Source organism: Phragmites australis, chromosome 3 (assembly GCF_958298935.1).
Source record: "Phragmites australis chromosome 3, lpPhrAust1.1, whole genome shotgun sequence".
Lineage (NCBI taxonomy): Eukaryota > Viridiplantae > Streptophyta > Magnoliopsida > Poales > Poaceae > Phragmites > Phragmites australis.
This window is the reverse complement of record NC_084923.1, coordinates 14,942,592-14,962,847: the sequence shown is the minus strand read 5'-3', so window position 1 is coordinate 14,962,847 and position 20,256 is coordinate 14,942,592. Positions and strand designations below refer to the sequence as shown.

General features: G+C 43.8%; 2 protein-coding genes across 3 annotated transcripts; both read right to left on the bottom strand.

The window, feature by feature from the left end:
- Window positions 1-165: 165 nt before the first annotated feature.
- Window positions 166-16,505, bottom strand: LOC133912359 (uncharacterized). Of its 2 annotated transcripts, XR_009908790.1 has the most exons (17): window positions 16,088-16,505; window positions 15,335-15,529; window positions 15,167-15,241; window positions 14,900-15,064; window positions 14,187-14,350; window positions 8,358-8,576; window positions 7,657-7,783; window positions 6,569-6,757; window positions 2,794-2,880; window positions 2,508-2,662; window positions 2,217-2,336; window positions 1,889-2,114; window positions 1,419-1,478; window positions 1,170-1,343; window positions 962-1,071; window positions 579-844; window positions 166-418 (listed from the first exon to the last, which is right to left on the bottom strand). XR_009908790.1 is itself a non-coding variant. In XM_062355046.1 (16 exons), the coding sequence occupies exons 1-16, from the start codon at window positions 16,271-16,273 to the stop codon at window positions 679-681; spliced, it is 2,418 nt and encodes an 805-aa protein (XP_062211030.1). In that variant the 5' UTR covers window positions 16,274-16,505; the 3' UTR covers window positions 166-678. The 2 variants fall into 2 exon arrangements, 1 of the variants encoding a protein (XP_062211030.1); XM_062355046.1 differs by having other exon boundaries at window positions 166-844.
- Window positions 16,506-17,048: 543 nt separating this feature from the next.
- On the bottom strand, window positions 17,049-19,281 carry LOC133912361 (probable enoyl-CoA hydratase 1, peroxisomal). Its single transcript, XM_062355049.1, has 3 exons — window positions 18,784-19,281; window positions 17,856-18,138; window positions 17,049-17,433 (listed from the first exon to the last, which is right to left on the bottom strand). The coding sequence occupies exons 1-3, from the start codon at window positions 19,203-19,205 to the stop codon at window positions 17,332-17,334; spliced, it is 807 nt and encodes a 268-aa protein (XP_062211033.1). The 5' UTR covers window positions 19,206-19,281; the 3' UTR covers window positions 17,049-17,331.
- Between the last annotated feature and the right edge of the window lie 975 nt (window positions 19,282-20,256).

The window sequence follows — 20,256 nt, the reverse complement described above, 5'->3', positions numbered from 1 at the left end:
ACTTCAAATTTGAAGCAATTTCACATGCAAGCTTCTGAAAACCTTGATTACAATGAAATCGCGTTTCAAGCACCTCCATATAAATTTCAACAAATTACAAAGATTTACGCTAGCAAGTTTAAAAAGAATTTCAGACAAGTTTCACAAAAATCACGCATACCATGCTTCAAGGGAATTGATGTTTTATAATTTTGAGCATGCTTCGAAAAATCTTACCAAGTACAGACCTATTTGACACGAAACTTGCTGTTGCACTCATGGGCGGCCACGACGCTTCTGCTGGCTAGTCGTCATAAAGTTGGGGGATTTATTAATAAATCAGGTTTTTAATCAAAACTATTATGTGCAGTAACAAGTTGCAACAAGGGAAAATCCATGACATCCCTCGCAACAGCTCGTCGCTCGTATGTGAAGCCCCCTATGGATTGTAACGAACAGACGTCAGTTACACATACTGGGCTGCCTACTGCTTATGACAGTATAGAAAAAAAAAACATTCAGGCAAAACTGTGCCGAGGCCCTAATGCACACAATAGTGACAGATCATGCCTTCGTGCAGATTGACAGCCCAGACATACCTTGCTTACCATCAGCCGGCCCGCCGCATGTTTAATGATCATCAAAACTCTCTAGTCACCATAGAGAATCCACAACTTTCTTCATCTGGTTGTAGGTGAATTAGCGAACTGGTGAAGAGAAGAAAATAACCAGTGAGTACACAAGAAATCCAGCCAGAAGGATCCCTCCATAGACAAAAGCCTGGGATGACTGCTTTGGATGACTATATTCAATGCTACAGCACTTCATCTTGTCTCTCTCGCTTGAGAGAATACGCTCTACATACCTGTCCACCAAAAACAGGTAAAAATGATTCAAACGAAACAAAAAAAAAAAAACAGTTCCAGTAAGTCAGCACAAAACAGTAGCTAGGTCAAAATATAGCATCTCCGTGTAAACATACTGTTGTGTAAATATAGTGCTTTGCAGGATGTCGGAACTGTTTTGATATGCATCCGCCAGACGGTGGTCATACAGTAAGGAAGACAAGTCCACAAGTTGTCCTTCAATTCTCTAAAAGAAGGTGTCAAAGATGTAAACAAAAAGAATCAGAACAGGTACACCTTTCGTGCTGAAAGTACACTAACGCAATATATGAAAAATATACTTACATCCAGGTACTCTTCCAACCGTTCAACAAGATCATGGGGGAAAGGCTCCGGCAGGGTGGTTACCTTCTTATAGAATTTCTCTACCCATAATTCAGTGCTGGACTTGTTTTTATTACCTTTAACAAGTTCTCCTAATGGTGTCTTCAGATGCTCTGATGCAAAAGATTGAACTAACTGCACCAAACCACATGCAACAGTTATAGTTTTTTGTGCATTTAGAGAAAACAATCAAATTGCATGCGGAAGAACCTCTGATGTCTCTCTTATTTTGCGAAGAGCAGCATCAACTCGAGCATAAATTGTAGTTCTCTACACATTAAAAACATGGGTTAGGACAGAATGGATATGAAAGCAAGTAACAGCTGAAGGAAGCTAAATGAAATATCAAAACATAGAAAATTCTGGCAATGATGCTTATGCCGTAAGCATAATACCAAGATATTTTGGATGCATACTGCATACCCAAGTTATGTTGCTCCTAATCAGTAACCAGGGAAAAATTGTCAGAAATTGGCAAAATTGGGACACGAGCAATGGGGGACATAGTTTGGACTCGATTTTTGTCAGTTTGTTCCTATGTACTGTGCAAACCACAGCAGGCATGAACAGCTGTTCTAGGGAAGCCTCACTTCGGCATAGGAGCATTGCCCTCCCTGACTCCCTGCCCCACTCCTCTCATACATTTCAGGAAAATGGAAAATTGTTGCTGATAACATTACCAGTGCAACGTCCTGAAGAACTTGACTGATTTGGGAGGAATTTGAGAATGGCCCAAAAGGATGACAGCCTGCAGCCCACAGCCAGTTCACTATTGGTCTTTCATGAATATGTGATGCCCTTTCATACGGTGCACTCAGACCTCCAACTGCTGAAGCCAAACCAGCCAACATGTGGCGCTGCGCGAGAGATGGAAGAGCAAACTGCCTAGTCGTTTCTGACACATAGCTGCGACATCAAAGGGATGATATAAAGATACAAGCAACTTGAACCATGCAGTACATGAAAGAATTCATACAACATTTTTGTCTGACAGAAATTTTAACATACCTTAGAGGAATCTTTTCATTGTTATGCTCAAGCACAATAACAACATCTTTACTTGTCCAAACAAGACTTTCCTCTTCCATGAGAAGTTCAGCATCGACATCGGCCAATGATAATACAAAACTGTTGATTTATTAAAAACTGTGTGAACTTTCATATCATTGTAAAACTTGAAATGGTGTGTCATGATAGATTAATTTTGTAAACTTATAGTGACCATGTGCACCATTTTCCAAGGGTAACATAGTAGCACTGTGTGTGAGAGAGAAAGGCAGGCGTGTGTGCGTTGCTTACACTGGAATCACTCTGGTTCCATAAGTTCTGTAAAGATGTCCATGTTTCTTCTTTCCGGTTCCTCTCTTCTCTTTCTTATTTCTGGGCATGTAAGATTCCCATAAGGGTTTGTGCTTAATAGAATCTTGTACATCATCATGTTCATCTGTCCAGTGCTGCAGTCGACACCAAAAAAATCACAAACGAAAATTAATAAAGACACCCACATAAAAATTTAAAATACCAAGTATGGGGACTCGTGGAACAGATGCTAGCTTGCAGGATATTTCACCAAGGAATTACACACCTGCTTCAGGAAGAATCTACTTGAGAGAGAAGGATTTGCAACTTCTAATAAACCAGCAGACAGCACATCAGCAGAGCGCTCCATTTCCTGTACAAATTGAGAGCATGCATTAGAATGCTCCATTCTAAATTTAAGATAAAAACAAAAAATTTGATCCATCTTTATGATTATGCTTGTTTATCCAAGGTATGGTTACACAGCTAAATGAAAGATATTGCCAAAGGTCACGTGAATTCAAGTAGTACTTCTCTACATGCCAAATTCTCATTCAGCCATTTTTTTTTCTCAAACACACGGGAGAGTTGTGCATCATTGCATTAAGAAGAAAGAAAGGTTCAATTACAACACACCCTCGTAGTATAGCACAATTAGCGCCACAATCTAAAGAAAAACAACCACATAGGCAAACTTAAGCACTATGCTCGACCCACAACTAGTTGCAACAGCCCTTTTGCTCCTGCGTCGCACCAAGTATAGCTTCTTCGCTGACTAGCTGCAGGATTATTTGATTATTTGGATATTGGGCGTTGCACCGTTGAACACACAGTCGTTGCGGTGTTTCCAAATGAGCCAGGTGCCTAGAATTACTAGCGAATTGAATCCATCCTTCACTAGTTTGGCAAACATATTGCCTGTCCTTACCCACCAATCGCTGAACACCAAGTCTTCAGGCAGTGGCGTCACATCTGGGATCCTGAACCACCTAAACAGGAAGAACCAGACCTGCCTCGTGAAGACACACGAGGTTAGGATGTGTTGGATGGATTCATCTTCTTGATCACAGAGTGGGCATCTCTTAAGATGTGGCAAGCCCCTCCGAGCAGGATGATCAGCCATCCAACATCTATTGTGTACCACCAACCAAAGAAAAAACTGACAACGTTTCGGAGGCCAGGACTTCCAAATATGTTTCCATGGCTCAGAACGAACGGCGCCATGGAAGAAAGCCTTATACGCCAACCAAGCTGAATATTGTCCAAACTCCGAAAACCCCCATTTATGTTCATCCTCGACCTCCGGCTGAAGTACAAACTCCGACACCAAGTCCCATAGGACAATGTACTCTGAAAGAGCTGTAACAGAAAGATCACCTCATATATCTTGGATCCATCTTCTCCCCAGGAGCACTTCTTGAATCGTGCACTTGTTGGCCAATCGCTTGGGGATGAGAGCACGAAGATGAGGTGCAAGCTTAGCGATCGCTTGCCCATGTAACCACCTATCTATCCAGATTAAAGTGCTACCACCATTGCCCACCATGGTGACTACTAAGACTGAGAAGAGTGCCTTAACATTAGTATGGACAGGTACGGCAAACGCCACCCATGGCTTGTCGGGTTGTGTTTTTTGTAACCACAATCATCACATTCTCGAGACCCACTCGAGCGTTGTGAGGTCGTGTATGCCCAATCCCCCGAGTTCTCGCGGTCGGCACACCTTCAACCATGCGATGAGACAGTGACCACCCTTGGCCTGATCACTCCCCCTCCAAGGATAGGCACAACGGATCTTGTCGATTACCTTGAGCGCCCAGCTCGGTAGGTCCATAGCAATGGCATGGTAAACCAACATGGATATCAGGACTACTTGCACTAGGATTAGTCGTCATGCCCGAGTCATTAGCCCAGCCTTCCAACCGGGTAGTTAGCCCGCAATCTTGTCAATGATTGGTTGTACTTGAGCCTTGGTCAGTTTCTTGATTGATAACAGCAGCCCAAGGTATCTACATGGGAGTTCCTTGATCTCACAGGGGAGGCATTCTTGGATTGGTGAGACACTACTCTTTTGAATATTAGTTTTAAGACCAGATGCAACACCAAACAGCTGCATGATGTCTTTGGTCATGCCCATATCCTCAACGATTTGCCGTAGGAACAGAAACACGTCATCAACGTATAAGGAGACTCGGTCTTGAATACTTCAAGTAGATAGTGGCTGGAGCAGTCCCTCGGCACTAGCCTTATGAATCAATTTGTTGAGCATGTCCATTACTAGGATAAATAACATTAGGGACAGCGGGTCCCCTTGCCACAGCCCACGCCGATGTTGGATCTCATCACCTAGAACACTGTTTAGAAGCACCTTGGTAGTAGATGTTGATAACAAACCACAGAGCAGGTTGCAGCCAACCCATGATCCTCCGGTTCTACAATAAGTCCTTGCTTGGCAAAAACAGTCTGGATCATGCGTCCTGGCGGCGAGCCGGAGCACGGAAAGATCCAAGCGGTCAGCCATAGAAGGATGAAGTTCTTGAATCCAACAATATGAGCACAACAATTATTCGACCGTCTCCATACCCCATGCATGAGCAGGAATTCCATGAAGGGCCAGTTGAACACTATAGTGCAGTGATTTGTCGGTTGCATGAGCTAGCCACGTCCAGGGCTTAAGGAGTCAGAATCACAATGTGCGAATTGGTTGCCCGTGATTGGTGACAAGCTCAGCTGCCTGTTCATCCAGGAGAAGAAAATCTCCAGGCCTAGAATGATGAACAGAGAGGGAGTCAGCATCAAGGCTGAACTTGTTTGCAATGGTCGTCACAACCCCTTGTGGCGTGACCAACGGTTGAATGCCGATGGCCTCCTCCGCCTGAGTAATGCGATCAGAGCGATCAAGCACACTTTGGTCTCAACGAGTCAAACATGGCCGCCTTCATTGTCGTTGGAGCATGGAACTTTGGTGCAGGTTTGGCCGATGAAGAAGGCTCTGAACCCACAGCCGCCATGGAACTCGCATCAACGGTAGGAATAACCGACCGAGGTGCCGAGACGTGACGTCAGTCGAACCACCGCTTTGCTCCTAGAGATTGGGATGAAGGCACAGCTGCTGGCGTTTGGTGTTGTGGGGTGCGCAGCTGTGTGCATACAAACGCCTTGTGACCCAATGCCAGGCACTAGAAGCAACGTGTCTAAAGCTAGCACCCTATCACACAGTGATCCTTTGTGAGGCAGTTGAAGCACTTCCCCTAGAGATCTTTGGGAACCGAACTGTGTTATTGCGTCAGGGGAAGAGGTTGACGGTGCGAGCACTTGTTTACCATTGTACGCCACTCGTCCACATATGGACCACGCTCCTAGTTGGTGGTGCGGTGTATCTTAGAGCGGATCAAGGGGCAAGGCGCGGGTGGCAGAGCACAACATGGAGCGCCAAACTCATCACCCCAGAGAGGCTAAGCACGACGAGGAGCGCCACGCTTATCTTCCTTGAGCTCCTATAACTCGACGTTGATGGCAGGGGACAACGTTGCCGAAGCGACGACCACGAAGATAGCCTGCACCATGGTGTCGCGGTAGGAGGCCGATATAGGGACACACTGGACCAGACATGGGCTACCGCGAGGTAGAGACAAAGGGCTAGTGCCAAGCCACCGTAACTCGGAGCGGCCTGCCGGAGTATACGGCTACGCAAACGGCGAGAGGGTCGACCCCGGTACACGAGAGGATGATGAGGGGTGGGCGGCGGACTTCATGGAGGAAGACACCGCCGGGGAGGTGGCCACCTTGGGTGGATCTCGGCGTGAGGCTATGGTTGAGGTGGGGAGGGGCACCGGGGAGCAGGGAGAGGAAGCATCCATCGTACCTAACCCATTCAGCCGTATGAAAATTGGATGAAGGTCTTTCAACAATAGAAATACATAAAGAATGCCACAAGCGTCTGTTTGGTTTAACCGCAAGTATGAAGCATACACACAAGACCTGCAGGTCTGCTAAGATACCCATGAATGCAAATGTTCTATGCAATTCAAAGATGGGGATGAAGCCAAAATCCAACAAACCTCTTTGAGTATTGCTCCATCCAAGTATGTTTTGGTACAGACATGAAATCGACCATCACTCTTTGTCTCATGAAGAGAATGGCTACGCATTGCTTTGGAAACTGCAACAGCTAACTTTTCGTGCTGGTGCAGTGCATGCGAGCCAGAAATTATTATTACCTCCTGCCCGGGATGGACCATCTTTTTAACCTGAAAAATGTGAAATTCTAAGAAAATTTGGGGGATGCATAATGGCATGTAATAATCCAGCTCACAACTTCAAAGAAAATAGATTTATATATACTCTGTGGCCCCTGATCAACAAACCATGCATGCTTAGTTCTACAAAAGTGGCACAAACATATTTTGATCTGGAATACGTCGGACAGACCTTAGGTTAAGTCATTTAACGGCACTGACATTCTTTTTCAGCTAATATGGACCATGTGATCCCCAGCTTCCTAAATTTAACAGATTAGCTCATAATATGATAACTTTTAACAAGGCAGCGACTGTTACTATGTTAGTCTCTACTTGCAACTCTTAATTCTCCTACCAGGACCATGGCAACAAGACAAAGGGGAAAAAAATTGTTTGCCTTTGCCCCAAAGTACTTTACTCCTTGTAAGTGGCACTGATGATTATATACTTTTGGCATTATGGAAACTGTGGCAGCAATGATGATAAACTATGCTGCCATTAATACTGATTGGGAAAGCTTTGCTTGAATCTGAAGCTCGGGAGTAGTTATTTGTAGCTGATATATGTATATATTTAATAGTTTTTCCCCCTTGTTCCTCTTTTGCAGAAGTGCACAGTTCCCTGATACATGCAAACAGATTTGTAGCTTTTTTTTAGCGTGGAAATTCTTCCAAATTCCAAACTATCCTAATTTTCCTGGACACTTCTGAGAGTTGAGATGCTATTCCATGTTCGTGAGGAATGTATGCTTGGCACAATTTAATTTTACAATGGCTATATGATGTTCCAAACAAACAATCCGAAGTCTTCACTAGTGCAAAAATAAAAGTACAAACCAGTAAGGCCACTACAAACTAATGTAGCTTCAGAAATATAAAAACTTACTCATGCAAGAAAAGTCAACTAACCTCCCTTTCCATAGCTTGAACATCTATGCTGTAGTTATGGCCTGCTTGAAGAATGTTGTACCTATTGTGGTTCTGTAGCACAATAATAGGTATAAGCAACCTAACTGTCATGTCAACAGTTTCGAATCTGGATTTCAAGGGGAAAAAAAGGGTACCATTAGAATAACAGGAAAAGAATAGAACACTTAAACTACTGATACATAGATTACACTAGACATCATGTATCTCATGGCCAATGTCATGCTGACATGGTTTTGAGTTGGCACAATTTGTGCTTCGTCTATAACTTATTAATTTGTTGTCCTGCTTTGCAAATTTAGCTTCATTGCTGAACTACACAAAACAAATATGAGATGCCAATTTGTAAATCATTAGGATAAGCGATAAACTGTTGGCATATACTACAATCAAGAGTCAACAGAGTGACCTAGCTAGCCTGCAAGCAAACAGACAAAGATATGAATGAAGAACTGAAACAACTGGCCACACCCACGTAGCGAGGTGTTTTAATATGGACATTCAGTATTTGGGTTCAATTCCCTGTATTCAATAAGAATGCTGAAAAGTGAACACCACACATAACCAGTTGCTTATTGTGATTGCTTCGTCAGATCAAGATAAGACATTTGACTATTTCAGTCATAAATCAAATTATGAACAAAGTTTGAGCGAAACAAGAAATTTCTACTTTCTAAAAGTACCTTATATCAGGAGCTATTACATGCTCAATGGTAGTTGCAATTAAACCGCCTAACTGCCCAATGAAAATATCTTGTGTTGAACTAGCACTTGGAGCAGCAAGTCCTCTTGGGAAGATTATTTGTGATAGCCGTGGCATTGACCTATAACTGACACTGCCTTCTTCGGTTTCTATTTTCCCATATGTACAAGGGCCTGCTGAAAGATCTATTACAACAAATCTGCAAAAAACAACACAGTGGGGTTTAGAGCATAGATAACTTGCCTGAGCAATTATAGTGCATCATAAAGGAAAACAAGTCCGAAGTGCAACAATTAACAGTATGGTACAGCAGTGCTACACACGGTGCACTCTTTATGGATAAAATTGTTACGAATAGCAACTTGTATCCCCTGGAGGTTCTGGACCATTATGTATATATATATATATATATATATATATATATATACATGTTACAATATGCAAAGAACCTCTTATACTCTGAGGATATTACACAGAGCAATATATGTCTAGCACCCCTCAAACTCATAGGGGATCAACCACACTAAATTTAGAGAGATAGAATCTGTGTTGAGCTGTACTCTGTGCCTTTGTGAAGAAATCAGTCAACTAAAGCTCAGAAAGAACATATCAAAGAACAATCACCTCATCTTGTACATGTGTCCGTGTGTATTGTCTGAGTAAAGAGTAGGTGCAGGAGAAGAAGCACCAAAATCCTTAGATAACTACCGTAACGAACTAAGCTCCGCTATCAACAACACCATGGCCAGCAACTCAACCTCTGCACTAGAACGAGAAACTACGATATAGTCTTCCAAGAAAACACAGTAAGTAGAAATAGACCAGCTATCAGAAGGATCAGTAGCCCAAGTAGCATCAGAATAAACACGAAGCTGTAAAGAGCTGGAGCGTGGAAGAAGACACGACGAGAGATAGTCTCACGAAGATAGCGCAAAACACGTAGGAGATGATTATAGTGGAGCTGAGTGGGAGCAATAACAAACTGACTGAGGATGTGCATTGCGTGAGAAATATCAGGACGAGTGACACCAAGGTAAACGTAGCGAGTGAGATCCACAAGAGGCTCACCATCAGTGAACCGTAGCTGAAGGTTAAGCTCCATGGAAGTCTCAGCAGTGCACTCATCAGATAGAGAAGCACGATGAAGAAGATACTAAATATACTTCTCTTGTGGCAGAAAGAAACCCATGGATGTAGAAAAAATCACAATCCCAAGGAAGTAGCAAAGAGGACCAAAATCGAACATAAGAAATTGCTCATTGAGATGAGATGAACCTTAACAAAAGCAATATGCTCACGTGTCGGTGCGCTCAAGAGCAGCAAGCTCCTCTGCCATCGCATACTACTATTCCTGATGAGCAACAGCATCACGATAAGAAGATGGCTTGGCAGGAACAACACCAGCAAAGCCAAAACAATCAGGAGGTCGAATCGAATAGCAATCACGAAGAGAATAGCAAGGAGAAGATGAAGAAACTGAATCACCGAAAGGAGATGGCTCATCAGAAGGCAACATAGCAAGATGAGAGATTGCACGAGTGTAGTGGAAAGGAAAAGACTCAAAAGGCCAGAAGAAGGATGATCATGAGAGGTGGAGGCCAAAGGCATGGAAGGCACCAAAGAAAGCACATCAAGAGAGGGCACCAACAGTGCCCGAGGAAGAGAAGAAGCAGTGACGGTTGTGGTAGGAAAAGTGAGAAAAGGGTGGCTCGACCAAGAAAGCTGAAGAAGTGGAAGGAGAGGTACGAGGATCGAAGGGACAAGACTCATCAAAAGTAACATCCCGAAAAATGCACATCCAGCGAGCAATAGGGTCCCAACACCTATAACCCTTATGCTCAGCACTGTAACCCAGAAAGACATTCAACAGATTGAGTGGTCAGTTTGATACGTTCACGAGAGGCGAGAAGAACGTAACAAACACATCCAAAAAGACGAAGAGAGTAGTCAGAAATGCTTCCACATAGACGCTCAAACGGAGTCCCACCCTTAGAACAGAAGAAGATTGGAGTTAGATGTTGACTAAGTATGTGATATTGGAGACCGTCTCAGCCTAAAAATGGGGTGGAACAGAAAAGGCAATCATAAATGCACGAGCTGTCTCAAGGAGATGACGATACTTGCACTCAACAACACCATTCTGAGCATGAGCTCTAGGACAGGAAAATTGAGACAACGTACCCTGTTCAGTAAAAAAAGGACGAAGATGCCTAGAAAGAAATTTGCCAGCAAAGTCAGCACGAAAAACATGAATAAGAGTGTCAGATTGAGTGTGAATCATAATGACAAAGCACTTATATATAGATAACACCTTGCTACGAAAAGACATGAAATAAATCCAAGTGTGGTGAGAGAAATCATCTATAAAGATAATATAGTAGCGATGACCCCTTTTTGAAACGAAGAGCCGTACCTAATGCATCTAAGTGAACAATATCAAAAGAACAGTGAGACACCAACTCACTATGAGGATAAGAAAGTTGAATCTGTTTACGAAGCTTACAACCCCAACAATCTAAGGACCCTAAAAGACCACGATAAACTAATGAAGATAGATATGACCTACAAATATGACCAAGACGATGATGTCACTGGTGGAAGGAGCCAATAGTCAAGGAAACATAAAGACCGATGGCGGTAGCGGAAGGAAGACGAAGCCAGCCAAGCTCCCATAGATGCTAAGAATCATAGTGTTGGAGGCCAGTACCAACCTGAGCACCCGTACGACAATCCTAAAGACAACAAGAGTCAAAATCTAGCATAACACGACAACCATGGTCAGTAAGCTGACCAGCTGACATGAGTTGCATGATGAGTTGGTGAACATGAGCTACAGAAGGAATGCTAAAAGAAGAAGTACTAAGAGTGCCCCAATCAGCAACAGAAAGAGAAAGATCATCAGCGGTAACGACATAAAAGGAGGATGAAGCGAAGATAGACTGAAAGAATCATATGTCATATAGGGAAAGATGCCCCTCAGTCAAGAATCCAAGGTGAAGTAGGTGGTCTCTCAGTGAGAAGAGGGAGTAGCAGAACTAGCATAACCTGCCGATGTAGAGCCAAAGGTAGCAACTAAGCGGTGAAGCAGCGTCACAATCTGCTGCTGAGTATCAGTCGAAGAGGTAGTTGAGGTAGTCGAGGTAGAAGCACCTAAGGATCGTCAAAGATGCTTCTTCTTCCGGTAGCAGTTCGCCTCAACATTACCCTCCTTGCTACACTAGGTGCAACATGGGCGACCACCACCACCTGAAGAGGTCGCAGAAGCCGAGGGAGTCTCACAAGGAGCAGGCAGCGGTGCAGACGAAGACGTAGGCACAACAGGTGGACGAGCAGCCAACACTAAGGGAAGAGACAGCAATCCAGGACCATGTAGACAAGTCTTCTCTGAGTATAGCTCCGTAAGAGCCTCCAAAAGCGTGACACGGGGATGCCGTGCAAGCAGCTGGGCACGACGCTACTCAAACTCCGGACGAAGGCGTGTTAGGAACTCGTAAAGGCATCGAAAATCCTGTTCTGCACGTAGATCCAAGCACCACTGATAGAAGTAGCAATAAGCAACACAAAAGGGGTCCAACTAACACCACATAGCCGGTATCTGAGTATAGAACACATAATTTGTGGCATCACCTTGCTGAAGGGACTGCTCCTAGCAAACAACAAATAGATAAAGAGCATCTCCAGAAGGATCATAAGTCTAATGAAGATGAGCCAACATCTGAAAGGCAGTAGAGATCAATCTCAGAAGAAATCCTAGGCACCACACTAGCAACCAGAATAGACGCGGCACGAGCATAATCAACCATCCATTGAGCACAGTCAGACAACCTATCACGGTACAACTCGAAATCTTCCTGATAGGCAGAGACAGCCTTCTCATAGGCAATGGTGGCGACGTCAATAGCTGATTTATCTCCTTTGTCGACAGATGACGGCATGGACTCCATCAGAAGTTAAGGGGAAAGGCGGACAGGGAGACGGCGAACTCGCGGATCGACGCGGGTCCCTCGTATCAAAGGCGGAAGCCCCTAAGGCCGGGCGAGGTCCGAGCAGGGCTGGAGGGGGGACGCGTCGAGTAGATGTCAACACGTGGATCAGAGGCAGAGGTCCCGTAGGAGGGCGCCCCACACACGGATCAAAGTCGGACGTGGTCGAAGCAGAGCCGAATTGACCGACGACGCAGCCGAATCAAGCGATTGGCAGCCCGATTATGGAGGCGGACAGCAATGTAGCACACGGGGTGACACCCAAGCGGACGAAGAAGCCTACTCGGCAAGCCGTGTACAGAACAAACGAGGCCGAAATAAGCGTCAGCGGAAGAGAGAGCCGACAGAGAGAACTGACGAGATGAGATTGGGAAGGGTGGATGAGCTAGATGGGACGATTTGCTACATCGCTAGAGAAAACCTAGCTCTAATATCATGTTAGGAATAGTAATTTGTATTCCTTGGAGGCCCTAGGCTAGTATATATACATGTACAAGTTACAATATGAAAAGAACCCCTTATACTCTAGGGATATTACACAAAGCAATATTATTATATTTATGTGTGTGTGTGTGTAACAAAAATCACGCACAAGAAATAATCTATGGTATGCAATTCAACAAGTCATAGAAAACAGCGGCCGATTTTCATTTTTGTTCAAATCTCGACCATGTCCAGTATACTAGAAACCATCGTCTTCTGACTCTCCTCTCTGTGCATGTTTCTTAAGTTTCTGTGTTTACCTCATCTCCAATAATCGTTAGCAACTGCTAACTACTAAATAGCATAAAATAAATCTGAACTTCGGCTAGTTTTACAAATATCAGCCCACATGGCAACGGATGAGGCGCTGAAAACTGACAAGACGCCAGAATCTGGAATCTTCATAGCAATTAATAAACAAGCAACAAAATATGCAAAATACAACGCTTTATAAAGTCATTATGGAGAAAGATGGCCTAAATAGTATTTCCAATAGCTACAAGGTGGATAGTGGATCTAGCTGTAACCTGATCATACAACTGGCGAGATTGAAGATATCACCTTCGTTTTGAGGACTACAAGTTCCAACAATAATCTAAAAATAAATAAAATTCCAACAATTTCTATGATTAACTGAGAGAAAAGGGAAGGATTCACACTGTTTAATAGGTGGAACCTGACTATAATGGTGAAGTGCAAACTATCCATACATCAACTAGAGATGTTAGTTAAGAACAAAAATTCCCCAGTTATTTTTCATTTGATATCTTGGGAATGGAAAGGTGTTCTTTGTAATATGGCATTATAGGATTTCAAGAAAAGACGTACCAAAATCTTCCTAAAGTGACCCTACCTCATTTAGTGTGTGCAACAATTTACAAAACTCGGTCTCCTAGTTCATCGGTTACAATGGCTGGTTTAGGAGAAACAAATCTAATGAAGCAACAAGGGAGGTAACTTTAATGTGGACATTTGATCATCTCGTGATGTTGCTTTATAGTTGAGCAGAAATCCAAAAGATCAAATAAAAAAGGGCGTGCAAGTAAAAAATTAAATATGTTAAAGAGTTATAGAACAAATACAACAATGTTTGGATCAAACAAAAGGATGGATAGGTAAAGTGAAGTGCTTGATTGTTATAAAGTGAAGCAACCAATAGTTTAAAATGAAGGTGCTGTTGTTTTTCTTGAGTTACTATTTGGATCACTCATGTACTGATCATGTGGCCACAAGGGGGTTAATTTTCTTTGCTTCTAGTGATGATTGAAAATGTGGCTTCTTGATAGAGAAGCGGAGTAGAGCTTCCTTGTAACAGAAAAGCGGTAGACTAGAACAATTATCACCTTCCAGAACTCAGCCAGACTTGAGTTGCTCCACCACCATGGTAACGGTACCGGTAGATGTAATCTGCTTCTTGTTTTTTTAGCTCTTGTTCTGTTAGTCCACTAATTGTGCCATACATTAAACTATCAAGATCAACATCTTTGTTCCGAGGATCCATTCTAACCTGCCAAGGAAAATTTGTACCATATTAGTTACATTCCTCAAAAGCATAAGACATGAAGATGGGATTGGGAGCACTAAGTTTTCTCCTGAGTTTAGTGAGGATTGTTGAGCTCTGATCAATGTCCTTCAGGAATCATCTCTGGATACTTACCAGATGTTACAGAAGGCTAAGGGTGCTGCAGGACTATCTAAATATCTTTTGAGGAGTCCAAATTAGTTTCTATGGAGGAAATTGCCTTAGCCTTGAATCAGTAAAAGGTGAGAGTTTGATTTGTTGTAAAGGATGTGTTTTCCCACTGGTTGGAATTTTTTTTCTCATTAATACCCAAGTCAGTTGTTCTTTATTCAGTACGGTTCTCAACTTCTCATATACTGTTTCCTATAGAAGTTCACAAAGATAACAACAAATATTTCATCTTGACTCCTATATTGACATGAAGGACCATGCTTTCTATAATCTATAATTTGCATGCAGGTATCAGAGTACAAACAGGAAGCAGCCAATATAATAAGAGGGGAAACAAATAGGTTTAGATGCGAGTCCCTATACCTTATCAAAATTAACAACAAATATTGCAACAGGCACAGGCCTAGCCATCTCATTTGCAGAAAAACCAGGCTCCATGTCAAAAATGAATGAGTAAAGCCTCTGAAATATCGGCTCAACGGTAGTCGCTTCTACCTCAAACAGAGGGAATTCCCGACCATATTCACTCTGTGAGAGACAAAATGGTTAGTTCATGTATTGTGCCAATTATTATGATCTAAACAGCAGTTAATTATCACTGTATAGGAAAAATAATATATTTCTGGTTACCTCTCTCGCAGTTCCTGCAGGTTGCATTGCCTCCTTTAGTGACTTCTCAAGAGAAATCAGCTCTGGTTGTCCAGCCTAATGAAGTGATTCAATAATAGCAAAGGATGAAAAATAGGAGAACATAGTTGTGAAAACAAAATATGTTGTCATCTGAAATGAAAACATTACCGCTATAACGTTGTACATAATATGATGCTCAATATCAATTGGCTCCCCTGTCTCAAAACAAGAGGGCCTGTGAAGTGGGAAGCTCAGCTTTAGGAATTCTTCGAGCTTGTGCCCATCCAAAGGGTATCTGTACCCTCCATCTCCATTGAAACCAATAAGAACAACATTGACCTCAAGAGGCACTTGAAATGGAACCTGAAGAAAGTTCCCAATGAGTTAATTAAACATCGGAACCTTAAGTAAAAGCAACACTACATACATGTTAGACCAAAAAGGGAATGACAGCAACGAACAATTACAGTTTAAATATCACTACGTTTTCTTTCCATCATCTGGTTGCTAAAGGACCAGAATACCATAACAACTGCTCGATTACACCATACAACTCAACGCAGGCAATTTAATCTGTGATCCCCAACCCCCAGGCATAATTCATATGGTGAACCCACTTCAGCAGTCATATGCATGCTCGTGGGGATAATACTTGTACGCATCAACAAATCTAAATCACGAACAAATTAGCATACCACAATTCACCAACTTAGATGTCGATCTCGCCGAGGAAGGGAAACGAAATCCAAAGGCAGATCCCACAAACAGGTAGTAGAATTCACCCGAAAGCTCCGGCCGAGTTCGAATACACTCAAGCTCAATACATCTGCGCGGATCACACTGGTATACGCGCGTCATGCGTGTGCCGGCGGAGAGGTTTAGTGGGGCAGACGAGGAGGTGGGGGAAGTGACGGGGAGTACCTCTGCGCGGGTGTGGAGGATGCGGCGGACGTCGGCGCGGACGCTGTCCTCTACGTCGTGGAAGGCGCCGTGATGCCACTGCGGGTGCCCGGGGTCCCGGCGGAACGCCTCCTGCCGCGCCGCCGCCGACGCGGTCGCGGCGGCCGCCAGGACGACGAGGAGGCGGAGGAGGACGGGAGGCCCCATGGGAGGCAGGTGCGGAGAAACCCTAGGCTGGGGTTTCTGGAAGCTCCGCTGTCACCGTCTACAGCCTACAGGAGAGCGCGCGGGCTGGGGAGGCGGAGGAGAAGGGGAGTAGTGAGCGCGGCGGCAGCGCGGTCCACGGCGAGCACGTTCTCTCTCCGTCCCTCGGCGGCTCGGCGTGGCCGTTGCTTTGAGATTAGTGATTTTTGACTTGTGTAGACTGTGGATCTTGCCAAGCTCTCTCTCCGTCCCTCGGCGGCTCGGCGTGGCCGTTGCTTTGAGATTAGTGATGTTTGACTTGTAGACTGTGGATCTTGCCAAGCTCAAGCACCTTGGTTTTTCACCTTTTTCTTTCAGAAACTCAACTGGACGGTTATATTGCTGTGGAATTTTCCAAACATCTCTCACCGTCAGGATTATGATCCTTGAATCATGGACGAATGAGTTGCTCCACATTTTTGCTCAAAGTAACATTTTGATGGACCTTGGGTTCTCTGCGGTCTCTGTACAGAGGAGGCACTGTTTCAACGTTGCATATGAGTCCATTGCCATAGCACGCTATGGTACTCCTATCACTGTGACAAAACCAATGTGAAGACAATACCGTTTGTTCATATCCTGAAAAAATAGTGTAGCTATCTTTTTTCACAGTACGGTAACATTTTGATTTCCTTTATTAGAAAGATTTCCAACACTTACTAACAAATCTTTTACACCTTAGCAATACCAGCCACCTTGCTACACCTTTTTCAATCAAACCACATGCCAAACATGGGAGAGAGGGAAGATACAAATATATCCCAGCGACTGACCGTTTTTAGCATCACAAAGAGGCAAGAGAAAGCAACAGAGGTTGGCAGATAATCACAAGTTCGCATCACATGTTTAGAATGTGGTGAGCACTGACCAGAAACTTCAAATGTAAAAGAACGTGGCTCTTTCCGTAATACTTGAGAAGACACTCTCTGTATATGTCACACAGGAATCGATTATTTTTTCAGATTATTGAACACACTTTCATCAGCTGTATATAGTGTCTTCAGTGATATACAGACATGGCACTACAGCTTTGATGGTGCTTTAGAACTCCGACCCTGTATGAATTTCTGCATATTCGCGAATTGCTCCTTTGTCATGCCATTGTAATAGTTGTGAGCTCTTTCCTGTAATCATAAAAATAAGATCATATGCATTTGCTTGAATAAATATATAGCGATAACCATTCTTTTTCTGTTTCCAATACCACGAGAATCCCATAGACCATAGCCAGCTTTGAGGATCAACCAATAACCAGTAAACACAAAATTCAACTAGAATGTTTGTTCATTATCACCAAAAAAGAATCTATGTCTCCAACAACTGTTGAGGCCCTTGAGGATATTAAGTGGACATTTCTCATGGAGTGAATTGTCCTAACTCTACATATAGTTTTCCACTGACATATATGCTTTGTGGTTAAAATCATGAAAAGATCTACCTCATGTTCAATAATTTTAGCACCATATAGAAATTATACAATAACAATTCTAATAAAGCATTAAGCTACATGTAAGTATTTTGCACCATGCAATGTAAAAGTTTGCACCTTCTCAAGAGCTCGAGCATGCTCCAAGTCCAACAGGAGCCCATCATTTATAACCGATTTGTACAACACAACTAAGTTGTGGTTGTTCCTTGCAATGGCCTCTGCAACCTCTATTGCCTTACTCAGCACCTGATTGTCATCCACAACGTGGTTAACAAGCCCCCACCTCTCCGCCATTTCAGCAGTGACGGGCATACAGGATAGTGACACTTCCCGTGCTCTATTCGGTCCAATGACACGAGAAAGCTTCTGCGAAAGACCCCACGAAGGAAAGATCCCAAACCTACATTACATTGACCAAAAGCTGATTAGAGCACAACAGGAGGAGTGCACAAGTGAGATGGCAATGGCATGAATTTAAGCTAGGAGAGTGAAAAAAGAACAGACTGAAGATAGTGCAGAACATATGCAGTGTTTCAATGCGTACTCTGGCCAAGCTAAGAGAAAACTCCAATGCCAAATTCCTATCCTTCTGAAATTGCAGGACTGTGTCTCTTGTATGGAACTATTTCCAGACAATCTTATGTTCTATATACCATTACTAAAAGAAAACACTGGAAGTTTACCTTCCAGAAAAGTTTATTGTGTTCTCCCGATGTTACCCAAACCAAACATTGAGAATTTAGCGGGTTCTTGAGTTCTTCCCAAAACCAAGGCTTTGCAGCGTTTTCTGATTTATAGTGCATCGCACACCGGCACACTAGAATCCTACCGTTGTGTAGTATAAGTGAGATAGGTATCGAGCTCACGGATCACCTAGCGCAAATTTGTATTTTTAGGTGCTCCTTAACTTAGGAATAATTAAACAGACTAAATAGAGTGCCTCGAAATGGTAATCATACTCGCTGGAACAGCGAAAGCGTACTTGTTGCAGTATACTACTTTCGAGCAGATCATAAGATGAAAAAAGTGGGGGAGGGGAACGCACTTGGCATGTGTGTCGAGGAACATGGCGGAGCGTCCGGCGACGAGGATGTCGCAGGCGAGGGCGATCTCGAAGCCGGCCGTTACGGCGAACCCGGCGACCGCGCCGACGACGGGCTTGCGGCAGAGCTCCATCTGCGCGACGGGGTTAGCGGCGGGGTCCTTCACGTCGCCCTTGAACACCTCCTCCGCCGCTGTCAGGTCCACCCCAGAGCAGAACGCGCGCCCGCGCCCCGCAAGCACCACCGCCGCCACGCCGTCATCGGCGCCCAGCCGCCGGAACGCAGCGGCCAGGGAGATCATCATCGGCCGCGTCAGCGCGTTCAGCGCCGCGGGGCGGTTGATGGTCACCACGGCGACCGGTGACCCCGGCTTCGCCGGCTCGACCAGGATGAGGTCGCCGGAATCCGGCGATGCGGCGGCCATCAGCCTGGCTGTCTGGGTGGGTTGGGTTAGCGTCTCGGTTTGGTGTACCGGTCTGGCCGTCTGGGTGGCTTGCGGGTCTGTGCTCGTCAGGGTGCAAATTAATCTTCTATTATATTATTATTTGAAGGATCTAAACCTTCCATCGTTAGGAAAGAGTAGCCACCATATTTGCTCACATTAATCTAAAATAATATAAACCAATTATTATTATTATTATTATTATTATTATTATTATTATTATTATTATCAAACAGTTTAGATTTAATAAAAAAATGTATATCAAATACAATTAATAAATAAATTCAGAAACTATAAGTTCATATCAAATAAAATTAATAAATAGCTAAATTCGAAATTTGAGCAGTCTTATACACATCCTTCTCTATGAAAAATTAACATTTCAATTTTCATATGATTTGATAAATAAAATATATAAATAAAAAGTCCAAATAGAATAAAATTAATAATAATTAAAATTAATGTTAGAATAAAAAATATCCATATCAAATTATTATATAAATCAAATATCTAAATAAAGACAAAACTAACGTTATCCCATATAGACAACCAAATAAGACCGTCTTGTTCAAGTGAACCGGCTCATTTGTATTTCACTAATCATCCTGATTATAGTCTTATATCTGAGTCGTAAGTAATAGATAATGCATTTAGGGGCTGTTTGGTTACTCGGCCCTGCGCGTGCATTGGGATTGGCCTGGCTCCCACCGGCTTGGCTCGGCAGAAAAATGGATAAAATCTGTTTCCGTAGAGCTAGGCCGGCATAACGTTTTCGCATCCGTGCGGACTGGCTCGTGCGCGCGTCTGCACGCGCGCGTTCAGCCAACCAAACAGGCTTTCGCTGCACGCGCGCGTCTAGGCCAACCCGCGTCCAAGCAACCCAACAGCCACACGCTGCACGCGTAGGGCCAGGTCTATGTCGCGCCAGGCAATCAAACGGGCCCTTAATCTCTACTCCCCTCCTCCATCCTCCAACTCCGTTGTGCCAGCGTCGTTGCTGCTCCTGCCAGCACTCGGAGGCTTCGCGAGGTCG

Excerpts from the sequence above, each read along its gene's own strand:
- LOC133912361 (XM_062355049.1), bottom strand. The coding sequence starts at position 19,205 with ATGGCCGCCGCATCGCCGGATTCCGGCGACCTCATCCTGGTCGAGCCG. Across the intron at positions 18,139-18,783 it reads TTCCTCGACACACATGCCAA|GTTTGGGATCTTTCCTTCGT; the intron begins GTGCGTTCCCCT and ends AATGTAATGTAG. Across the intron at positions 17,434-17,855 it reads ATGCTCGAGCTCTTGAGAAG|GAAAGAGCTCACAACTATTA; the intron begins GTGCAAACTTTT and ends TTATGATTACAG.
- LOC133912359 (XM_062355046.1), bottom strand. The coding sequence starts at position 16,273 with ATGGGGCCTCCCGTCCTCCTCCGCCTCCTCGTCGTCCTGGCGGCCGCC. Across the intron at positions 15,065-15,166 it reads CTGCAGGAACTGCGAGAGAG|AGTGAATATGGTCGGGAATT; the intron begins GTAACCAGAAAT and ends TGTCTCTCACAG. Across the intron at positions 6,758-7,656 it reads TTCAAGCTATGGAAAGGGAG|GTTAAAAAGATGGTCCATCC; the intron begins GTTAGTTGACTT and ends CACATTTTTCAG.